At 50.2% G+C, this 24,674-nt stretch overlaps 1 protein-coding gene across 1 annotated transcript in view; it reads left to right on the forward strand.

The window, feature by feature from the left end:
• The window catches only part of LOC144481803 (ADP-ribose glycohydrolase MACROD1-like), a 1,226,842-nt gene that overhangs the window by 512,353 nt on the left and 689,815 nt on the right, over positions 1-24,674 (forward strand). The window contains exon 4 of the mRNA XM_078200949.1: positions 15,595-15,624. Coding sequence (XP_078057075.1) covers positions 15,595-15,624 — 30 coding nt within the window. The remainder of the gene's footprint in view (positions 1-15,594; positions 15,625-24,674) is intronic.

Below are 24,674 nucleotides of genomic sequence, written 5' to 3' on the forward strand. Positions count from 1 at the left end.
ACTAAGGGGAAATTTACCATGGCCAATCCACCTAACCCGCATATCTTTGGACAATAAGGGGCAATTTAGCACGGCCAATCCACCTAACCTGCACATCTTTGGACACTAAGGGGCAATTTAGCATGGCCAATCCACCTAACCCGCACATCTTTGGACACTAAGGGGCAATTTAGCATGGCCAATCCACCTAACCTGCACATCTTTGGATATTAAGGGGCAATTTAGCATGGCCAATCCACCTAACCTGCACATCTTTGGATATTAAGGGGCAATTTAGCATGGCCAATCCACGTAACCCGCACACCTTTGGACACCAAGGGGCAATTTAGCATGGCCAATCCACCTAACCTGCACATCTTTGGAGTGTGGGAGGATACCGGAGCACCCGGAGGAAACCCGCGCAGACACGGGGGAGAATGTGCAAACTCCACACAGACAGTGACCCGAAGCCAGGAATCGAACCCGGGGTCCCTGGCGCTGTGAGGCAGCAGCGCTAACCCACTGTGCCGCCCCGTTTAAAGTTTTATTTAGCAGTGTCGGGGAACCGAACCATTTTATTTCGTCCGGGGGAACTTCTTTCCTGCGCTTCAAATGGTGGCGACACAAATGCAGGTTGTTGTTACCTCATCGGCGTGGGCTAAAACCCACAATCTTACCGTGCCCGGGAGGAACGCCAGGAATTGAACTATTGTCCGGTTATGGAACAAAAGTCTCCGGATTCGGAGGGGGCGTCGCGCAGCGGAAAGGAGCATTTGGACAATGTGTGAACCCCCCCCCAAAAAACGGTGAAATGTCCCCATCGTCCTATACAAACACCGGCGCAGTACAAGAGGGTGAATAATGACGTGGAACAGCGATCTCTGACCAGGCAGCCTCCACAACGCTTAATAGCTTCCCAAGGCAAAGGACACAAGAGTAACTGGCAGTGAGTTGTTGAATACGCCGCAGTATTTTTACCATCTATTCCTCGATGATTTATCAGATGACTGGCCGTTCATTCGTATTTTCATTCATCTTTGCACAAAGGTTTTAATCAAGTTTAGAAAAGCCCTATCAAGTCGTGATATTCTGTTAATTTGCAAATGGAGTGGATCAGATTTTTCCCTCACGGAAACCACATCATGCTTTTTACAGGCTTTAGTGACCTTGTGGTCGCTCGCAGACAGAAGTTAAACGGCTTGTCTTCCTCAGGCTTTGTCTCTCTCCCATTCTTCTTCCAAGCCGGTAAATGTTCTGTCCACTTATTTTGCTGTCCGCCGCTCCAATTTCTCTCACCATCGCTCCCGTTTTGATTGAGTTTGATTTTGATTTGATTTATTATTGTCACATGTATTAACATGATGTGGAGATGCCGGCGTTGGACTGGGGTAAACACAGTAAGAAGTTTAACAACACCAGGTTAAAGTCCAACAGGTTTATTTGGTAGCAAAAGCCACACAAGCTTTCGAGGCTCTGAGCCCCTTCTTCAGGTGAGTGGGAATTCTGTTCACAAACAGAACTTATAAGACACAGACTCAATTTACATGAATAATGGTTGGAATGCGAATACTTACAACTAATCCAGTCTTTAAGAAACAAAACAATGGGAGTGGAGAGAGCATCAAGACAGGCTAAAAAGATGTGTATTGTCTCCAGACAAGACAGCCAGTGAAACTCTGCAGGTCCACGCAACTGTGGGAGTTACAAATAGTGTGACATAAATTCTGATTCTAGGATCGCATGATAAAGACTCAGGAGGAAAAAAGCAGAAATATTTATGTGAAATAGTGTGACATAAACCCAATATCCCGGTTGAGGCCGTCCTTGTGTGTGCGGAACCTGGCTATCAGTTTCTGCTCCGCGACTCTGCGCTGTCGTGTGTCGCGAAGGCCGCCTTGGAGAACGCTTACCCGAATATCAGAGGCCGAATGCCCTCTGTATGTATTAACATGTATTAACATACAGTGAAAAGTATTGTTTCTTGCGCGCTACACAGGCAAAGCATACCGTTCATAGAGAAGGAAAGGGGAGAGTGCAGAATGTAGTGTTACAGTCATAGCTAGGGTGTAGAGAAAGATCAACTTAATAGTTCATTGGATTTATTATTGTCACATGTACTGGGATACAGTGAAAAGTATTGTTTCTTACGCGCTGTACAGACAAAGCATACTGTTCATAGAGAAGGAAAGGAGAGGGTGCAGAATGTAGTGTTACAGTCATAGCTAGGGTGCAGAGAAAAATCAACTTAGTGCGAGGTAGGTCCATTCAAAAGTCTGACGGCAGCAGGGAAGAAGCTGTTCTTGACTCGGTTGGTACGTGACCTCAGGCTTTTGTATCTTTTTCCCAACGGAAGAGAGAATGTCCGGGGTGTGTGGGGTCCTTAATTATGCTGGCTGCTTTTCCCCGAGGCAGCGGGAAGTGTAGACATTGTCAATGGATGGGAGGCTGGTTTGCGTGATGGATTGGGCTACATTCATGATCTTTTGTAGCTCCTTGCGGTCTTGGGCAGAGCAGGAGCCCCATACCAAGCTGTGATACAACCAGAAAGAATGCTTTCTATGGTGCATCTGTAAAAGTTGGTGTGAGTCGTAGCGGACATGCCAAATTTCCTTAGTCTTCTGAGAAAGTAGAGGCATTGGTAGGTCCATTCAAAAGTCTGACAGCAGCAGGGAAGAAGCTGTTCTTGAGTCGGTTGGTATGTAGCCTCAGACTTTTGTATCTCTCTCCCGACGGAAGAAGGTGGAAGAGAGAATGTCCGGGGTGCGTGGGGTCCTTAATTATGCTGGCTGCTTTTCCCCCGAGGCAGCGGGAAGTGTAGACAGAGTCAATGGATGGGAGGCTGGTTTGCGTGATGGATTGGGCTACATTCACAACCTTTTGTAGTTTCTTGCGGTCTTGGGCAGAGCAGGAGCCCCATACCAAGCTGTGAGACAACCAGTCGCAAGTAAGGCTGACATTAACTCTGCAATGAAGTTACTGTGAAACTCCCCGAGCCGCCACACTCCAGCGCCTGTTCGGGTCAACGCACCCTAACCAGCACGTCTTTCAGACTGTGGGAGGAAACCGGAGCACCCGGAGGAAACCCTCGCAGACACGGGGGGGAGAACGCGCCTGCGTGGGTTTCCTCCCATGCGGGGTAGAATTCGGTTTCTGTTTGAAAAGAAGGACAACAAAACAGACAGGGCTGTTGAAGATCGAAGGAATGAAGAGAAGCCAGGATGTGCCTCGCTGGTGATACAGTAAGAAGTCTCACAATGCCAGGTTAAAGTCCGACAGGTTTATTTGGAATCACGAGCTTTCGGAACGCTGCTCCTTCATCAGGTGAGTGGAGAGTTGGGTTCCACAAACACGGCAGATATAGACAGACACAATTGCAAGATAATGGTTGGAATGCGAGTCTTTACAGGGAATCAAGTCTTTACAGGTACGGACAGTGCGAGAGGAGAGAAATTCTCACCTCTTTAACCTGTGAGTATCCCTCTCTCCTCTCGCACTGTCCGTACCTGTCAAGACTTGATTACCTGTAAAGACTCGCATTCCAACCATTATCTTACAATTGTGCCTCTGTCTGTATATGCCGTGTTTGTGGAACCCACCTCTCCACTCACCTGATGAAGGAGCAGCGCTCCGAAAGCTCGTGATTCCAAATAACCCTGTCGGACTTTAACCTGGTGGTTGTGAGACTTGTTACTGTGTTTACCCCAGTCCAACGCCGGCAACTCCACATCATGTCTGGTGATAACCGCGTCCAGTGAAACAGTGACTGAATGGAATGATTGTCGAAGGCCACTGGAAGTTTTGACTTCCTGTCACGCTACAGCTTCCTTCCCGGTCGTATCACAGCTCGGTGTGGCTCCTGTTCTGTGGGTTGACCCACAATGCCGTTAGGGAGGGAATTCCAGGATTTTGACCCAGCGGCTGCGAAGGGACATCCGATATATTTCCAAGTCAGGATGGTGAGTGGCTCGGAGGGAGGAACTTGCAGGTGGTGACGTTCCCCATGTATCTGCTGCCCTTGTCCTTCTAGATGGAAGTGGTCGTGGGTTTGGAAGGTGCTGCCTAAGGATCTTTGGTGAATTGCTGCAGTGCATCTTGTAGATGGTACACACTGCTGCTACTGAGCGTCGGTGGTGGAGGGAGTGGATGTTTGTAGATGTGGTGCCAATCTGTTTTGTTCTGGATGGTGTCGAACTTCTTGAGTGTTGTTGGAGCCGCACCCATCCAGGCAAGTGGGGAGTATTCCATCACACTCCTGACTTGTGCCTTGTAGATGGTGGACAGGCTTTGGGGAGTCAGGAGGTGAGTTACTCTCCGCAGGGTTCCCAGCCTCTGACCTGCTCTGGTAGCCATAGTGTTTATGTGGTGAGTCCAGTTGAGTTTCGAATTTACTGATAGCATTGTGGCGAGGTTACAAACCCACACTGGAGTCTGACCCAGCAGTTGAACTCACAGTATGTGGGTAGTTCTGCTGAGAATTTACTGCAGCGGTAACTAGTCTAGTGTGGGACCACAGAGTATCAATCCTGATGAGTTCAGCAACATTTAATACATCCATGCTGATGCGGGCTGTGATCTCACTTTCACCTCTTGAGTCTTGAATGGCCTTCGGGCCATTCAGAGCCTGCAAGCCCTCTCTACGAGGCTGGCCTTTGACAGGCAACTGTGTTATAACAAGAGGAAGACGTGGGAATAGTTATCGAGACTATATTTTATATTTATGATCAACCTCGTATTGCACATTATAAAGCGGCGCAGTGGGTTCGCACTGCCGCCTCACAGTGCCAGGGACCCGGGTTCGATTCCCGGCTTGGGTCACCGACTGTGTAGAGCTTGCACGTTCTCCCCATGTCTGCGTGGGTTTCCTCCGGGTGCTCCGGTTTCCTCCCACAGTCCGAAAGACGTGCTGGTTAGGGTGCATTGGTTGTGCTAAACTCTCCCTCGGTGTACCCGAACAGGCGCCGGAGTGTGGCGACCCGGGGATTTTCACAGTAACTTCATTGCAGTGTTAGTGTAAGTCGGTGTACCCGAACAGGCGCCAGCGAGTGGTGACTAGAGGAATTCCACAGTAACTTCATTGCAGTGTAAACCTACTTGTGACACCAATAAATAAACTTTAAAATAGTTTAGTTTTTAATTCATTTATTGGTGTCACAAGTCGACTTACACTAACACTGCAATGAAGATACTGTGAAAATCCCCTAATCGCCACACTCCGGCGCCTGTTCGGGTTACACTGAGGGAGAATTTAGCACCTAACCAGCACGTCTTTCAGACTGTGGGAGGAAAAGTTTAAAGTTTATTTATTAATGTCACAAGTAAGGCTTACATTAACACTGCAATGAAGTTACTGTGAAAATCCCCTAATCGCCACACTCTGGCGCCTGTTCGGGTACACTGAGGGAGAATTTAGAACGGCCAATGCACCCTAACCATAGAATCACTATAGTACAGAAGGAGGCCATTCGGCCCATTGAGTCTGCACCAAACACAATCCCACTCAAGCCCTATCCTCGTAGCCCCACACATTTACCCTGTGAGTCCCCCTGACACTAGGGTTAATTTAGCATGGCCAATCCCCCTAACCTACACATCTTTGGACACTAAGGGACAATTTAGCATGGCCAATCCCCCTAACCTACACATCTTTGAACACTAAGGGGCAATTTAGCATGGCCAATCCCCCTAACCTACACATCTTTGGACACTAAGGGACAATTTAGCATGGCCAATCCACCTAACCTACACATCTTTGGACACTAAGGGGCAATTTAGCATGGCCAATCCACCTAACCTACACATCTTTGGACACTAAGGGGCAATTTAGCACGGCCAATCCACCTAACCTACACATCTTTGGACACTAAGGGGCAATTTAGCATGGCCAATCCACCTAACCTACACATCTTTGGACACTAAGGGACAATTTAGCATGGCCAATCCACCTAACCTACACATCTTTGGACACTAAGGGACAATTTAGCATGGCCAATCCACCTAACCTACACATCTTTGGACACTAAGGGACAATTTAGCATGGCCAATCCACCTAACCCGCACATCTTTGGACACTAAGGGGCAATTTAGCATGGCTACCCCACCTAACCTACACATCTTTGGTCACTAAGGGGCAATTTAACATGGCCAATCCACCTAACCTACACATCTTTGAACACTAAGGGACAATTTAGCATGGCCACTCCACCTAACCTACACATCTTTGGTCACTAAGGGGCAATTTAGCATGGCCAATCCACCTAACCTACACATCTTTAGTCACTAAGGGGCAATTTAGCATGGCCAATCCACCTAACCTACACATCTTTGGTCACTAAGGGGCAATTTAGCATGGCCAATCCACCTAACCTACACATCTTTGGACACTAAGGGGCAATTTAGCATGGCCAATCCACCTAACCTGCACATCTTTGGACACTAAGGGGCAATTTAGCATGGCCAATCCACCTAACCCGCACGTCTTTCGGACTGTGGGAGGAAACCGGAGCACCCGGAGGAAACCCACGCTGACACAGGGGGGAGAACGTGCAAACTCCACACAGACAGTGACCCGAGCCAGGAATCGAACCCGGGTCCCTGGCGCTGCGAGGCAGCAGTGCTAACCCACTGTGCCACCCTGTTCCCCTGCACGTCTCAGAAACAGCAAATGCAAAGCTAACAGACTGTGGGGGTGCCGGTCTACGTCCCTGCCTCTGACATCTGTTGGCTTGCAAATTCTGATGTTCTCACACAGTAGATTCCCACACGGCGCTGTCTTTATTTATGAGTCCTGGAACCAGCAACGACGTGGGATCTGTATTCGACTGGAGTTTTCCGACGTACACAGGAGACCTGAGTGACAGTCACCTCCCTGTGTTTAAATATCCGGCCTATTTTGACGTGTCGCTCTTAAACGCTGCTTTGCATGCTTATTAGCCGTGTTACGGTTCAGAGCAGTCACCCTGACATTTCTTTCGTGTTGTCATCTCCTTGCACGTGTGAGCTCCTCATTTAACCCGCGAAAGGGTCACTTCTCTCAGCGTCTTTACTCCCAACAGTAAGACGAAAATACGGAAGACGTCCAAGAATCAAAGCAGTGCGGAGGAAAGCCAGAAGAATGATCCCCAGTTTTACGCGTCTCCCAGCTATCAGGAGTGACTGGGGTAATTGGGTTTATCAGCCTTGGAACAAGCTGTCTGCAGCGATGGTGGAGAGGCAGATAAAAGATAGCTGACTGAGAGCGGATGTAACTTTGGACTATTAGTTTCGATTATATTGCAAGAGCAGCCATGATGTGGAGTTGCCGGCGTTGGACTGGGGTGGGCACGGTAAGAAGTCTCACAACACTCACCTGATGAAGGGGCAGCGCTCCGAAAGCTCGTGCTACCAGATAAACCCGCTGGACTTTAACCTGGTGCTGTGAGACTTCTTACTGTGCAAGAGTAGAGGAGTAAGGGGACACAGGTCTAAGCCAGCAAAAGCATACACAAACTTATTTAACCGTGTACATACTCATGGGTAGCCAGGATATGGAGATGCCGGCGTTGGACTGGGGTGGGCGCTGTAAGAAGTCTCACCACACCAGGTTAAAGACCAACAGGTTTATTTGGAATCACGAGCTTTCGGAGCGCTGCCCCTTCATCAGGTGAGTGGAGAGGTAGGTTTCACAAACACGGCATATATAGACATAGAAACATAGAAACCCGACAGTGCAGAAAGAGGCCATTTGGCCCATCGAGTCTGCACCGACCACAATCCCACCCAGGCCTTACCCCCATATCCCTGCATATTTACCCACTAATTCAGAGACAGAGACACAATTGCAAGATAATGGTTGGAATGCGAGTCTTTACAGGTACAGTCAGTGTGAGTGGAGAGAGGGATAATCACAGGTCCGGTGAAAAATCCTACTAACTGTCCAGGCTTGAGACAATTCACACCTCTTTAACCTGTGATTATCCCTCTCTCCACTCGCACTGTCTGTACCTGTAAAGACTTGATTACCTATAAAGACTCGCATTCCAACCATTATCTTGCAATTGTGCCTCTGTCTGTATATGCCGTGTTTGTGAAACCTACCTCTCCACTCACCTGATGAAGGAGCAGCGCTCCGAAAGCTCGTGATTCCAAATAAACCTGTTGGACTTTAACCTGGTGGTTGTGAGACATCTTACTGTGCCCCACCCCAGTCCAACGCCGGTATCTCCACATCTACTTATTTAAGAATATACTTATAGTGGCATGGTGGCACAGTGGGTTAGCACTGCTGCCTCACAGCGCCAGGGACCTGGGTTCAATTCCGGCCTTGGGTCACTGTCTGTGTGGAGTCTGCACGTTCTCCCCGTGTCTGCGTGGGTTTCCTCCGGGTGCTCCGGTTTCCTCCCACAGTCCGAAAGATGTGCTGGTTAGGGTGCATTGGCCGTGCTAAATTCTCCCTCAGTGTAACCCGAACAGGCGCCGGAGTGTGGCGACTGGGGGATTTTCACAGTAACTTCATTGCAGTGTTGATGCAACCTACTTGTGACACGAATAAAATAAACTAAAAAACCTATTTGGACTATTGCTCAGAGTGGAATGACTGACTGTAGCACTTCCCCGTTGCAATACCTATGCAACTGGCCATCGATGAGGTGGCACAGTGATTAGCGCTGCTGCCTCAAAGCGCCAGGGACCCGAGTTCGATTCCGGCCTCGGGTGACTGTGTGGAGTTTGTATGTTCTCCCCGTGTCTGCGTGGGTTTCCTACGGGTTCTCCGGTTTCTCCCCACACTCCAAAGATGGGTAGGTTAGGTGGATTGGCCATGCTAAATTGCCCCTTAGTGTCCAAAGATGTGCAGGTTAGGTGGATTGGCCATGCTAAATTGCCCCTTAGTGTCCAAAGATGTGCAGGTTAGGTGGATTGGCCATGCTAAATTGCCCCTTAGTGTCCAAAGATGTGCGGCTTAGGTGGATTGGCCATGCTAAATTGCCCCTTAGTGTCCAAAGATGTGCGGGTTAGGTGGATTGGCCATGCTAAATTGCCCCTTAGTGTCCAAAGATGTGCGGGTTAGGTGGATTGGCCATGCTAAATTGCCCCTTAGTGTCCAAAGATGTGCGGGTTAGGTGGATTGACCATGCTAAATTGCCCCTTAGTGTCCAAAGATGTGTAGGTTAGATGGATTGGCCATGCTAAATTGCCCCTTAGTGTCCAAAGATGTGGAGGTTAAGTGGATTGGCCATGTTAAATTGCCCCTTAATGTCAGGGGGATTAGAAGTATGTGGGGTAACTCTGGTAGGAAGGGGAACAGAATCATAGAACCCTGCAATGCAGAAAGAGGCCATTCGACCCATCGAATCTGTCCCGACCACAATCCCATCCAGGCCCTATCCCTGTGCATTTACCCTAGCTAGTCCCCCTGCCACTAAGGGGCAATTTAGCATTCCCATTCCACCTAACCTACACATCTTTAGACTGTGGGAGGAAACCGGAGCACCCGGAGGAAACCCACGCAGACACGGGGAGAACGTGCAGACTCCGCACAGACAGTGACCCGAGCCGGGAATCGAACCCGGGTCCCTGGCGCTGTGAGGCAGCAGCGCTAACCCACTGTGCCACCGTGCCGACCCACCAACCTGGCGCTGCCTCACAGCGCCGGGGACCCGGGTTCGATTCCCGGCTCGGGTCACTGTCTGTGCGGAGTCTGCACGTTCTCCCCCCAGTGTCGGCGCAGGTTTCCTCCGGGTGCTCCGGTTTCCTCCCACAGTCTGAAAGACGTGCTGGTTCGGCCGTGCTAAATTTTCCCTCAGTGTAACCCGAACACGGGGGTGGGAGTGTGGTCAGTGCCGGCTCAATGGGCCAAAGAGCCTCCTTCTGCATTGTAGGATTCTACGACAGCTGAAAAGGCAGCCCATGTCCAAAAATGCGTGTCTTGACTCCGTACGAGGAAATTGATCCCTTTTTAGCAGATGAAGAATTTTCACTGGAATTCCTTGTGTGAAGTTGATTCATTCAGGCTGGTAAGATGACTTGAAGTCACATCTGCATGGATATACGGAGCTGGATTTGGGATTGAGAGGATGAGGGTAGATTAAGTGCTTGAAGGAATGCAGTCGGATTCAGGAAGGAAGATTGGTGCGTGACGAGTCTAAAGTGTGGATTAGACTGAACCTGCTACTTGTGAGCAAGGTGAGTTTCATTTGTCTGATCACGCGTGGAGTGCCCAAAATCTAAAACCGCAGATAAACCTCGGCTTGGTCTCAAAGGAGTGAAAAAGGAAGGAAGAGTTTGCACGACATTGTAAATTGAAACAGGACTTGCTGATTTGCTCAGGCTGTGGTGCAAAACTTTGAGCTCTGTGATAGCTCCCAGGACTTACACGGAGAATCCCTGATTCGAGTTCCCAGTCGGATGCGTGGAATACAAGTTCCCGGGTGATTGGCAATTACCTTGCAGGTGGAAGACGCACGAAGTTTAAAAGTTTATTCATCAGTGTCGCAAGTAAGGCTTACATTAACACTGCAACGAAGTTACTGTGAAATTCCCCCTAGTCGCCACACTCCGGCGCCTGTTCGGGTCAATGCACCTTAACCCAGCCACGTCTTTTGGAGTGTGGGAGGAAACCGGAGCACTCGGAGGAAACCCACGCAGACACGGGGGGAGAACGTGCAGACTCCACACAGACAGTGACCCAAGCCGGGAATCGAACCCGGGTCCCTGGCGCTGTGAGGCAGTAGTGCTAGCCCACTGTGCCACCGTGCTATCCCTAGCCCTTTCTCAAGCAGGCCCCTGAGCGGATCCATTATTGTTTTGATTTGATTTTTTATTGTCACATGTATTGGGATACAGTGACAATATTGTTTCTTGCGTGCTACACAGACAAAGCATACCGTTCATAGAGAAGGAAAGGAGAGGGTGCAGAATGTAGTGTTACAGTCATAGCTAGGGTGTAGAGAAAGATCAACTTAATGTGAGGTAGGTTTCGATTTGATTCTATTTGATTTATTATTGTCACATGTATTGGGATACAGTGAAAAGTATTGTTTCTTGCGCGCTATACAGACAAAGCATACCGTTCATAGAGAAGGAAAGGAGAGGGTGCAGAATGTAGTGTTACAGCCATAGCTAGGGTGCAGAGAAAGATCAACTTAATGCGAGGTAGGTCCATTCAAAAGTCTGACAGCAGCAGGGAAGAAGCTGTTCTTGAGTCGGTCGGTCCGTGACCTCGGACTTTTGTATCTTTTTCCTGATGAAAGAAGCTGGAAGAGAGAATGTCCCGGTTGGGAGCTGTATGTGTTCATCATGGGCGGCACGGTAGCACAGTGGGTTAGCACTGCTGCTTCACAGCTCCAGGGTCCCGGGTTCGATTGCCGGCTCGGGTCACTGTCTGTGTGGAGTTTGCACATTCTCCTCGTGTCTGCGTGGGTTTCCTCCGGGTGCTCCGATTTCCTCCCACAGTCCAAAGATGTGCAGGTTAGGTTGATTGGCCAGGTTAAAAAAATTTCCCCTTAGTGTCCTGGGATGCGTAGGTTAGAGGGATTAGCGGGTAAATATGTGGGGGTAGGGCCTGGGTGGGATTGTGGTCGGTGCAGACTCGATGGGCCAAATGGCCTCCTTCTGCACTGTAGGGTTTCTATGATTCTATGATTTCTATGATTAACTGAGATGAGGAGGAACTACTTCCCGCAGAGGGTGGTGAATTTGTGGAACTCGCTGCCCCAGAGCGCGTTGGAGTCTGAATCAGTGAATGGTTTGAAGAAGGAGATAGATATATTTCTAATAAAGAACGGGTTAAAGGGATCTGGGGAACAGATGGGGAGGTGGATTTGGGACCATGGAGAGGATCAGCCAGGATTTGATAGAATGGCGGAGAAGTCTCGAAGGGCTGAATTGCCGACTTTTGCTCCTGATTCCTCTGTGTATGACGAGTCAATAATTCGGGAGATGTAACACAGTGTAATGGCTACTTTGCTGTCAAATTATAACAGCAATTTGAGAGGCATTGATGGGGCCGTGAAAATATTTGAGGGCGCTGATTGCTTCTCTTCCAGTTTGAAAGAGGACTGTGATTGCCGGCTTATAGCACGGGCGGGTGAAGGGAAAGCCATACAAGAACCGTACAATAGAATCAGTGAATCCCTGCAGTGCAGAAGGAAGCCATTCGGCCCATCGAGCCTGCACCGACAATCCCACCCAGGCTGTGGAACCCCACGTATACACCCTAGCCGGTCTCCCTGACACTATGGGGCAATTTAGCATGTCCAGTCCACCTGACCCGAGCACAAAAGTAAGGATGTAATTTTGGACTTGTGTAAAACACTGGGTGAGGCCACAACTGGTGCATTGGGCGCCGTTCCGGGCACCACATTACAGGATGGACGTAACTGCTCTGGAGAGAGAGTAAGAAGTTTAACAACACCAGGTTAAAGTCCAACAGGTTTATTTGGTAGCAAAAGCCACACAAGCTTTCGGAGCTGCAAGCCCCTTCTTCAGGTGAGTGGGAATTCTGTTCACAACCATGGTTGTTCATAGGTTCCCACTCAACTGAAGAAGGGGCTTGCAGCTCCGAAAGCTTGTGGCTTTTGCTACCAAATAAACCTGTTGGACTTTAACCTGGTGTTGTGAGACTTCTTACTGTGTTTACCCCAGTCCAACGCCGGCATCTCCACATCTGGAGAGAGAGTGCAGAGGAGGTCCACAAGAATGTTGGCAGGGCTGGAAAAGTGTAGCTACGAGGAGAGATTGGATGGGTTGGGACCAAAAGAGAAAATGCTGGACAATCTCAGCAGGTCTGGGCAACATCTGTAAGGAGAGATTAGAGCTGATGTTTCAAGTCCAGGTGACCCTTTGTCAAGCCATTCTGCACCCTTGCCTTCCTTAGGGACTAGCTTTGACAAAGGGTCATCTGGGCTCGAAACGTCAGCTCTTTTCTCTCCTTACAGATGCCGCCCAGACCTGCTGAGATTTTCCAGCGTTTTCTCTCTTGGTTTCAGATTCCAGCATCCGCAGTAATCTGCTTTTATTTGGATAGGTTGGGGGTTATTTTCCTTGGAACAAAGAAGGCCGACGGGTGACTTGAAAGAAGTGTACAAAATATAGGGTGGCACGGTGGCACAGTGGGTTAGCTCCGCTGCCTCACAGCGCCAGGGACCCGGGTTCAATTCCGGCCCCAGATCACCGTCTGTGTGGAGTTTGCACCTTCTTCCCCCCCGTGTCTGCGTGGGTTTCCTCCGGGTGCTCCGGTTTCCTCCCACAGTCAAAAGGTGTGCGGGTTAGGTTGATTGGCCGTGCTAAATTGACCCAGTGGGATTAGCATAATTGTGTGAGGTTACAGGAATAGGGCCTGTGTGGGACTGTGGTCGGTGCAGGTTCGATGGGTCAAATGGCCTCCTTCTGCACTGTAGGATTCTATGATTCCATGATCGATGAAAATTATGAGGGGGAGAGATAGAGTGGAGAGGAGAAAATTGATTCCCTTGGCAGAGGATTCTCGAGCCAGGGAACATGGTTTCAAGATAAGTGGCAGTAGGTATTTGAAGGCCAGCTCATTGAGTGTCTTTAAGACAGAGATAGATAGGTTCTTGACGAATAAGGGGATCGGGGGTTATGGGGAAAAGGCAGGAGAATGGGGATGAGAAAAATATCAACGAGGAATGAATTGCGGAGCAGACTCGATGGGCCGAGTGGCCTAATTCTGCTCATATATCATTGAACCCCTACAGTGCAGAAGGAGCCCATTCGGCCCATCAAGTCTGCACTGACCACAATCCCACCCAGTCCCTATTCCAGTAACCCCACATATTTACCCTGCTATTCCCCTGACACTAAGGGGCAATTTAACATGGCCAATCCACCTATCCTGCACATCTTTGGACACTAAGGGGCAATTTAGCATGGCCAATCCACCTAACCTGCACATCTTTGGACACTAAGGGGCAATTTAGTATGGCCAATCCACCTAACCTGCACATCTTTGGACACTAAGGGGCAATTTAGCATGGCCAATCCACCAAACCTGCACATCTTTGGACACTAAGGGGCAATTTAGTATGGTCAATCCACCTAACCTGCACATCTTTGGACGCTAAGGGGCAATTTAGCATGGCCAATCCACCTAACCCACACATTTTTGGACACTAAGGGACAATTTAGCATGGTCAATCCACCTAACCTGCACATCTTTGGACACTAAGGGACAATTTAGCATAGCTAATCCACCTAACCTGCACATCTTTGGACACGAAGGGGCAATTTAGCATGGCCAATCCACCAAACCTGCACATCTTTGGACACTAAGGGGCAATTTAGCATGGCCAATCCACCAAACCTGCACATCTTTGGACACTAAGGGGTAATTTAGCATGGCCAATCCACCAAACCTGCACATCTTTGGACACTAAGGGGCAATTTAGTATGGCCAATCCACCTAACCTACCCATTTTTGGACACTAAGGGACAATTTAGCATGGTCAATCCACGTAACCTGCACATCTTTGGACACTAAGGGGCAATTTAGTATGGCCAATCCACCTAACCTGCACATCTTTGGACACTAAGGGGCAATTTAGCATGGCCAATCCACCTAACCTGCACATCTTTGGACACTCAGGGACAATTTAGCATGGCCAATTCACCTAACCTCCACATTTTTGGACACTAAGGGACAATTTAGCATGGCCAATCCACCTAACCTGCACATCTTTGGACACTCAGGGACAATTTAGCATGGCCAATTCACCTAACCTACACATTTTTGGACACTAAGGGACAATTTAGCATGGCCAATCCACCTAACCTGCACATCTTTGGACACTAAGGGGCAATTTAGCATGGCCAATCCACCTAACCTGCACATCTTTGGACACTCAGGGACAATTTAGCATGGCCAATTCACCTAACCTCCACATTTTTGGACACTAAGGGACAATTTAGCATGGCCAATCCACCTAACCTGCACATCTTTGGACACTCAGGGACAATTTAGCATGGCCAATTCACCTAACCTACACATTTTTGGACACTAAGGGACAATTTAGCATGGTCAATCCACCTAACCTGCACATCTTTGGACACTAAGGGGCAATTTGGCACGGCCAATCCACCTAATCCGCACATCTTTGGAGTGTGGGAGGTAACCAGAGCACCCGGAGGAAACCCACGCAGACACAGAGGGGGGAGAACGTGCAGACTCCGCACAGACAGTGACCCGAGCCGGGAATCGAACCCGGGTCCCTGGCGCTGTGAGGCAGCAGTGCTAACCCACTGCGCCACCGTGCGGCCCCTGACCCTGTTGCTCAAGGAGGAAAGTGAGAATATCGCACAGTTAGTTTCCAGTCAGATTTTCTTTCCATTCTTACCAAGAACACCTGCTCTCAAAATATTCCATCGATTGTAAAGTGCCCCGGCACGTCCCACGACTGGGATATGCGAAGATATACACGCAAGTTTTCTTTGGGTACATAATTGAACGTTTGACAGATGGCTGGAATTCTATTTACCGGGAAATGGTTTGGCCCAGTGGAAATTTATGCATTGGAATTGAGTGATTAGATCCAATGTGTTTACCATAATTTGAATACGGTGTGTTGTGAGGTGCCAAGGCTCAGCCGAGTACGCTAACTCTCTTTTCTCTTTTAACCTTTGCAGCAAACTCTGCACTGATGGGAGGTGGAGGAGGTGAGTGTTTTGATATTTTTTTTTCGCTGCGGCAGACAGTGTGTAGTTCGCCTGCCTCGAAGTGCGAATTGGGGGCGACTTGGACGTGTAAAAGAACAGTCATAGAATGGGACCATCTGGTCGCTTGGAGGGGCGCGAGTGTTGGTTTGAGTCCACTGAAGTCTGGCTTATGAGGAGAGACTGAGTAGACTGGGGCTATACTCATTGGAATTTAGAAGAGTGAGGGGGGGGGATCTGATAGAAACATATAAGATAATGAAGGGAATAGATAAGATAGAAGCAAGGAAGTTGTTTCCACTGGCGGGTGAAACTAGAACTTAGGGGGGGATGGACTCAAAATAAGGGGGGAGAAGATTTAGGACTGAGTTGAGGAGGAACTTCTTCACACAAAGGGTTGTGAATCTGTGGAATTCCCTGCCCAGTGAAGCAGTTGAGGCTACCTCATTGAATGTTTTTAAGGCAAGGATAGATCTTTGAACAGTAAAGGAATTAAGGGTTATGGTGAGCGGGTGGGTAAGTGGAGCTGAGTCCACGAAAAGATCAGCCATGATCTTATTGAATGGCGGAGCAGGCTCGAGGGGCCAGATGGCCCACTCCTGCTCCTAGTTCTTATGATTTGATTTAATTTAATTTGATTTAGAACATAGAAAGAACATAGAAAAAATACAGCACAAACAGGCCCTTCGGCCCACAAGTTGCGCCGGTCATGTCCCTACCTACCTAGGCTTATATATAGGCTTACCTATAACCCTCAATCCTATTAATTTGATTTGATTTATTATTGTCACATGTATTAACATACAGTGAAAAGTATTGTTTTTTGCACGCTATATAGACAAACATACCATTCATAGAGGGTGCGGAATGTAGTGTTACAGTCATAGCTAGGGTGTGGAGAAAGATCAACTTAATGCGAGGTAGGTCCATTCAAAAGTCTGTCGGCAGCAGGGAAGAAGCTGTTCTTGAGTCGGTTGGTCCGTGACCTCAGACTTTTGTATCTTTTTCCCGACGGAAGAAGGTGGAAGAGAGAATGTCCGGGGGTGCGTGGGGTCCTTGATTATGCTGGCTGCTTTTCCCCAAGGCAGCGGGAAGTGTAGACAGAGTCAATGGATGGGAGGCTGGTTTGCGTGACGGATTGGGCTACATTCATGACCTCTTGTAGTTCCTTGCGGTCTTGGGCAGAGCAGGAGCCCCATACCAAGCTGTGATACAACCAGAAAGAATGCTTTCTATGGTGCATCTGTAAAGGTTGATGACAGTCGTAGCGGACATGCCAAATTTCCTTATGTTCTCTTGTATTAAAAACGATTCTGTGTAAAATTGATGTGAAGATTCCCTTTGGAAGCTACAAGCTCGGCAACACTATAATTCTACATGTGTTGAGGATTAACCAGACAACGCACGGTGAGTGCTCAATCTTTCCAAGCTTTATTACTTGCTGGCAAGGACAACAAACAGATTGAATTTCACTGTGATGTTCTGTTGATTCATGCAAACACTTAGTCCACCAATCATGGCATAGCTTCTGCCCTTTCTTATCCAATAGAAAACCATCTCCTTTTCATTTGTGTAATATGTCAACATATCTTGTTTGGTATTTGTCGTGATAACTTGTCTTTGTTCCATCCCGTGGCCACCATTGACCTTCCTCTGATAGAACATTGGCCTGATAGAAGTCTTTGATGATTGTGAAGGGGTTTGATAGGTGAGTCATGAGGAAGATTTTTCCACCTGTTGGGGGGAGTCCAAAAACAAGGGGGCCATCAATGTAAGATTGTGACTCATAACTCCAATCGGGGAATTCAGGAGAAACGTCTTTACCCGGAGAGCGGGGAGAATGTGGGACTCGCTCCCTCGGGGGAGTGGGGGAGAATGTGGGACTCGCTCCCACGGGGAGAATGTGGGACTCGCTCCCACGGGGGACTGGGGGAGAATGTGGGACTCGCTCCCATGGGGAGTGGGGGAGAATGTGGGACTTGCTCCCACGGGGGAGTGGGGGAGAATGTGGGACTTGCTCCCACGGGGGAGTGGGGGAGAATGTGGGACTTGCTCCCACGGGGGAGTGGGGGAGAATGTGGGACTCGCTCCCACGGGGGAGTGGGGGAGAATGTGGGACTCGCTCCCACGGGGGAGTGGGGGAGAATGTGGGACTCGCTCCCACGGGGGAGTGGGGGAGAATGTGGGACTCGCTCCCACGGGGGAGTGGGGGAGAATGTGGGACTCGCTCCCACGGGGGAGTGGGGGAGAATGTGGGACTCGCTCCCACGGGGGAGTGGGGGAGAATGTGGGACTCACTCCCACGGGGGAGTGGGGGAGAATGTGGGACTTGCTCCCACGGGGGAGTGGGGGAGAATGTGGGACTCGCTTCCACGGGGAGTGGGGGAGAATGTGGGACTCGCTCCCACGGGGGAGTGGGGGAGAATGTGGGACTCGCTCCCACGGGGGAGTGGGGGAGAATGTGGGACTTGCTCCCACGGTGAGTGGGGGAGAATGTGGGACTCGCTCCCACGGGGAGTGGGGGAGAATGTGGGACTCGCTCCCATGGGGAGTGGGGGAGAATGTGGGACTCGCTTCCACGGGGAGTGGGGGAGAATGTGGGACTCGCTCCCACGGGGGGAGTGGGGGGAGAATGTGGGACTCGCTCCCACGGGGAGAATGTGGGACCCGCCCCCACGGGGAGTGGGGGAGAATGTGGGACTCGCCCCCACGGGGGAGTGGGGGAGAATGTGGGACTCGCTCTCACGGGGAGTGGGGGAGAATGTGGGACTCGCTCTCACGGGGAGTGGGGGAGAATGTGGGACTCGCTCTCACGGGGAGTGGGGGAGAATGTGGGACTCGCTCCCACGGGGGGAGAGGGGGAGAATGTGGGACTCGCTCCCACGGGGGAGAGGGGGAGAATGTGGGACTCGCTCCCACGGGGGAGTGGGGGAGAATGTGGGACTCGCTCCCACGGGGGAGTGGGGGAGAATGTGGGACTCGCTCCCACGGTGAGTGGGGGAGAATGTGGGACTCGCTCCCACGGGGAGTGGGGGAGAATGTGGGACTCGCTCCCATGGGGAGTGGGGGAGAATGTGGGACTCGCTTCCACGGGGAGTGGGGGAGAATGTGGGACTCGCTCCCACGGGGGGAGAGGGGGAGAATGTGGGACTCGCTCCCACGGGGGAGAGGGGGAGAATGTGGGACTCGCTCCCACGGGGAGTGGGGGAGAATGTGGGACTCGCTCTCACGGGGAGTGGGGGAGAATGTGGGACTCGCTCCCACGGGGAGTGGGGGAGAATGTGGGACCCGCCCCCACGGGGAGTGGGGGAGAATGTGGGACCCGCCCCCACGGGGGAGTGGGGGAGAATGTGGGACTCGCTCTCACGGGGAGTGGGGGAGAATGTGGGACTCGCTCTCACGGGGAGTGGGGGAGAATGTGGGACTCGCTCCCACGGGGGGAGAGGGGGAGAATGTGGGACTCGCTCCCACGGGGGAGAGGGGGAGAATGTGGGACTCGCTCCCACGGGGAGTGGGGGAGAATGTGGGACTCGCTCCCATGGGAAGTGGGGGAGAATGTGGGACTCGCTCCCATGGGGGAGTGGGGGAGAATGTGGGACTCGCTCTCACGGGGGAGTGGGGGAGAATGTGGGACTCGCTCCCACGGCGAGTGGGGGAGAATGTGGGACTCACTCCCACGGCGAGTGGGGGAGAATGTGGGACTTGGTCTCACGGCAAGTGGGGGAGAAAGTGGGACTCGCTCCCACGGGGGAGTGGGGGAGAATGTGGGACTCGCTCCCACGGGGAGTGGGGGAGAATGTGGGACTCGCTCCCATGGGGAGTGGGGGAGAATGTGGGACTCGCTCCCACGGGGGAGTGGGGGAGAATGTGGGACTCGCTCTCACGGGGTGTGGGGGAGAATGTGGGACTCGCTCCCACGGCGAGTGGGGGAGAATGTGGGACTCGCTCCCACGGCGAGTGGGGGAGAATGTGGGACTTGGTCTCACGGCAAGTGGGGGAGAAAGTGGGACTCACTCCCACTGGGAGAATGTGGGAGTCCACGCGGAATGGCGGAGAATGTGGGACTCGCTCCCACGGGGAGTGGAGGAGAATGTGGGACTCGCTCCCACAGTGGGGAGAATGTGGGACTTGCTCTCATGGGGGGGAGTGGGGGAGAATATAGGGCTCACTCCCACAGGGAGTGGGGGAGAATGTGGGACTCGCTCCCACGGGGAGTGGGGGAGAATGTGGGACTCGCTCCCACGGGGAGTGTTCAAAGTGAATAATATCGATACATTTCAGGGGAAGCTGGATAAACAGGTGAAGGAGAGAGGAATAGAAGGGGATGGTGATGGGGGGAGATGAAGACTGGGTGGGAGTAGGTTTGTAAGGGGCATAAACACTTGCATGGATGGGCAGAATGGCCTGTTTGTTTTCGGTGAATCCTGCCCTCTATGTTTGCGGCGTGTGGCTGTATTGAGTAACTGAGCAGAAGTTTTGCATTGTGTCATGCGGGACCTCACAGTTGCATCGGAAACAACAATGTGAATATCATTGTCTTTGCAACCATGCTGCGTAACTCGGCTAATAAAATTAACTGCGTATTACCAATCATCTTCTGTACATTCTCCACTTCAGCCTATTTAACACCTTCCGACTCTGGATTACCATCGGATCTCTCCCACTGATCCCTTGGCGGCTTTGTAATAATCCCAAATCCCAGTTGTTGCAATGGTCCAGCAGGCCTCAATTCTTTTTGGAACTGTGGACATTTTCTTGTGTCGGTTCGAGAGGAGAGAATGTTCTCCAGAGTCTTTCTTTTTACAGCTGTGAGTGCATCCTGAGCGATGCAACAAGGTTTATTAAAACTGGTGGTCTCCTTGGTCAGGTTAAGTTAAAGATTTGATTTGATTTATTATTGTCACATGCATTAGTATACAGTGAAAAGTATTGTTTATTGCGTGCTATACAGACAAAGCATACCGTTCATAGAGAAGGAAAGGAGAGAGAGTGTAGAATGTAGTGTCACAGTCATAGCTCGGGTCTTGGTTTGATTTGATTTATTGTTGTCACATGTATTGGGATACAGTGAAAAGTATTGTTTCTTGCACGCTATACAGACAAAGCATACTGTTCATAGAGAAGGAAAGGAGAGAGTGCAGAATGTAGTGTTACAGTCATAGGTAGGGTGTAGAGAAAGATCGACTGAATGCAAGGTAGGTCCATTCAAAAGTCTGACACAAGATCAACTTAATGCGAGGTAGATTTTGATTTGATTTTGTTTGATTTATTGTTGTCATATGTCTTGGGATACAGACAAAACATACCGTTCATAGAGTACATAGGGGAGAAGGAAAGGAGAGAGTGCAGAATGTAGTGTTACAGTCATAGCTAGGGTGTAGAGAAAGATCAACTTAATGTGAGGTAGGTCCATTCAAAAGTCTGACGGCAGCAGGGAAGAAGCTGTTCTTGAGTCGGTCGGTACGTGACCTCAGACTTTTGTATCTTTTCCCCGATGGAAGAAGGTGGAAGAGAGAATGTCCGGGGTTGCGTGGGGTCCTTAATTATGCCGGCTGCTTTTCCCCGAGGCAGCGGGAAGTGTAGACAGAGTCAATGGATGGAAAGCTGGTTTGAGTGATGGATTGGGCTACATTCCCGACTCTTTCTACATTCTCTCTTCCTCCTGAAATGGTTTTCTTCGGAATGTTTTGGTTGTAGCATGATATAAAGAACTCATCCTACGTCTCTCCAAGGAGAAAAGACCAAGCTCCCTCAGCCTATCCTCATAAGGCATGCCACTCAATCCAGGCAGCATCCTTGGAGAGACGTAGGATGAGAGGAGACCTAATAGAGGTATATAAGATGTTGAGATGTATAAATCGGGTGGACTCTCAGAGGCTTTTTCCCAGGGTGGAAATGGCTGCTACGAGAGGACACAAGTTTAAGGTGCTGGGGGGTAGGTACAGGGGAAATGTTAGGGGGAAGTTTTTCACACAGAGGGTGGTGGGCGAATGGAATCGGCTGCCGTCAGTGGTGGTGGAGGCAAACTCAATAAGGTCTTTTAAGAGACTCCTGGATGTATAGAACGTTGGTTCGGCCACATTTGGAATACTGCGCCCAGTTCTGGTCGCCACACTACCGGAAGGACGTGGAGGCTTCAGAGAGAGTGCAGAGGAGGTTTACCAGGATGTTGCCTGGTATGGAGGGGCTTAGTTATGAGGAGAGATTGGGTAAACTGGGATTGTTCTCACTGGAAAGACGGAGGATGAGGGGTGACCTAATAGAGGTGTATAAAATTATGAAAGGCATAGATAGGGTGAACGGTGGGAAGCTTTTTCCCAGATCGGTGGTGACGTTCACGAGGGGTCATAGGTTCAAGGTGAAGGGGGGGGAGGTTTAACACGGATATCAGAAGGACGTATTTTACACAGAGGGTGGTGGGGGCCTGGAATGCGCTGCCAGGCAAGGTGGTGGAGGCGGACACGCTGGGATCGTTTAAGACTTATCTAGACAGCCATATGAACGGAGTGGGAATGGAGGGATACAAAAGAATGGTCTAGTTTGGACCAGGGAGCAGCGCGGGCTTGGAGGGCCGAAGGGCCTGCTCCTGTGCTGTATTGTTCTTTGTTCTTTGAGTACATGGGACTTAATAGGATGGAGGGTTATAGGTAGGCCTAAAAGATAGGGATATGTTCGGCACAACTTGTGGGGCTGAAGGGCCTGTTTTGTGCTGTAGTTTTTCTATGTTTCTATGTTTCTAACTCTACAGGTAGACATGTGTACCTGTGACTCACTCAGAGTCCATTAACAACACTTCTGGTGGTGACCATTCAGCATGCTTAACTTGTATGAAAGCGATTTTAAACCAAAGCTCTGTAATGATGCATTGTGGCAGACTAACCGTTTTTAAAAAAGTTTATTTATCAGTGTCACAAGCAGGCTTTGTATTAACGCTGCAATGAAGTTACTGTGAAATTCCCCTAGTCGCCACACTCCAGTGCCTGTTCGGGTCAATGCACCCCTAACCAGCACGTCTTTCAGACTGTGAAAGGAAACACTGAGGGAGAATTTAGCACCCCTAACCAGCACGTCTTGTAGATTGTGGGAGGAAACCAGGGCACCCGGAGGAAACCCACGCAGACACGGGGAGAATGTGCAGACTCCACACAGACAGTGACCCGAGCCGGGAATCGAACCCGGGTCCCTGGCGCTGTGAGGCAGCAGTGTTAACTGTAATAAGTCCTCGGAGGCAGAAGTCCCTTCACCATGTTCTATATGTTCTATAAAGAAATTGGTTTAGGTTGGAGGGTCACAGTTTTTTTTTAACTGGTCGGTGCAACATCGTGGGCCGAAGGGCCTGTTCTGCGCTGTAATGTTCTATGTCTATGTTCTAAAATCCCTTTATTGACAAGTCTGGCAACAGCATCCAGAGCGCTTTCAGTTAGCGGTCCACACTCGGAGTGCCAGAGGAACTGACACGCCTGGTTAAATACAGAGCAAGAGGCTCCCTGATTGGACCATGTAATCATAGAAATCATAGAAACCCTACAGTGCAGAAGGAGGCCATTCGGCCCATCGAGTCTGCACCGACCACAATCCCACCCAGGCCCTATCCCCACATATTTTGCTCACTAATCCCTCTAACCTATGCATCTCAGGACTCTAAGGGGCAATTTTTAACCTGGCCAATCAACCTAACCCGCACATCTTTGGACTGTGGGAGGAAACCGGAGCACCCGGAGGAAACCCACGCAGACACGAGGAGAATGTGCAAACTCCACACAGACAGTGACCCGAGCCGGGAACCGAACCCGGGACCCTGGAGCTGTGAAGCAGCAGTGCTAACCCACTGTGCTACCGTGCCGCCCCTTGAATTTGGCCCTTAATCAGGGAGCTCATATTCAAACAGGCCCACCTCAATGACCTGATTAAAGTCGTTACAGGTACACTGAGGGAGAATTTAGCACGGCCAATGCACCCTAACCAGCACGTCTTTCAGACTGTGGGAGGAAACCGGAGCACCCGGAGGAAACCCACGCAGACACTGGGGGGAGAACGTGCAGACTCCGCACAGACAGTGACCCCGAGCCGGGAATCGAACCCGGGTCTTTGGCGGCAGTGCGAACCGCCACACCACGGAAAAGAGGGTGAGGCAGTGGGGTCTCCCGGTTGAGTGAAATGAATACTTTGAAATGAATGGTGTTGCCGATGGTGGGGGGAGTCCAGAACCAGGGGGTCACAGTCTGAGGATTCGGGGTAGACCATTTAGGACGGGGGTGAGGAGACATTTCTTCACCCGGTGAGCCTGTGGAATTCATTACCACAGAGTCATAGAGGTTTACAGCATGGAAACAGGCCCTTTGGCCCAACTTGTCCATGCCGCCCTTTTTTGAACCCCTAAGCTAGTCCCAATTGCCCGCATTTGGCCCATATCCCTCCATACCCATCTCACCCATGTAACTGTCTAAATGCTTTTTAAAAGACAAAATTGTACCCGCCTCTACTACTACCTCTGGCAGCTCATTCCAGACACTCACCACCCTCTGTGTGAAAAAATTGCCTCTCTGGACCCTTTTGTATCTCTCCCCTCTCACCTTAAACCTTTGTCCTCTAGTTTTAGACTCCCCTACCTCAGGGAAAAGATATTGGCTATCTAGCTGATCTACGCCCCTCATTATTTTATAGACCTCTACAAGAGGAGAGGCTGTACTTGATCTGATACTGACCAATGAACCTGGACAGGTGTCAGATCTCTCAGTGGGAGAGCATCTTGGGGATAGCGATCATAACTCTATCTCCTTTAGGCTTGCATTGGAAAAAGAGAGGATCAGGCAAGCTAGGAAAGTGTTTATATGGAGTAAGGGGAAATGTGAAGACATAAGGCAGCTAATTAGAGGAGTAAATTGGAAGGAGGTGTTCTCGGGGAAATGTACGGAAGAGAGGTGGCAGTTTTTCAAGGAATGTCTGTCTAGAGTTCTACAGGACAACGTTCCGAGCAGACAGGGAGGTGTTGGTCGGTTAAAGGAACCGTGGTGCACGAAAGCTGTGCGGGACCTAGTCGAGAAGAAAAGGAA

The sequence above is a fragment of the Mustelus asterias genome, chromosome 33, assembly GCF_964213995.1.
Source record: "Mustelus asterias chromosome 33, sMusAst1.hap1.1, whole genome shotgun sequence".
Taxonomy (NCBI): domain Eukaryota; kingdom Metazoa; phylum Chordata; class Chondrichthyes; order Carcharhiniformes; family Triakidae; genus Mustelus; species Mustelus asterias.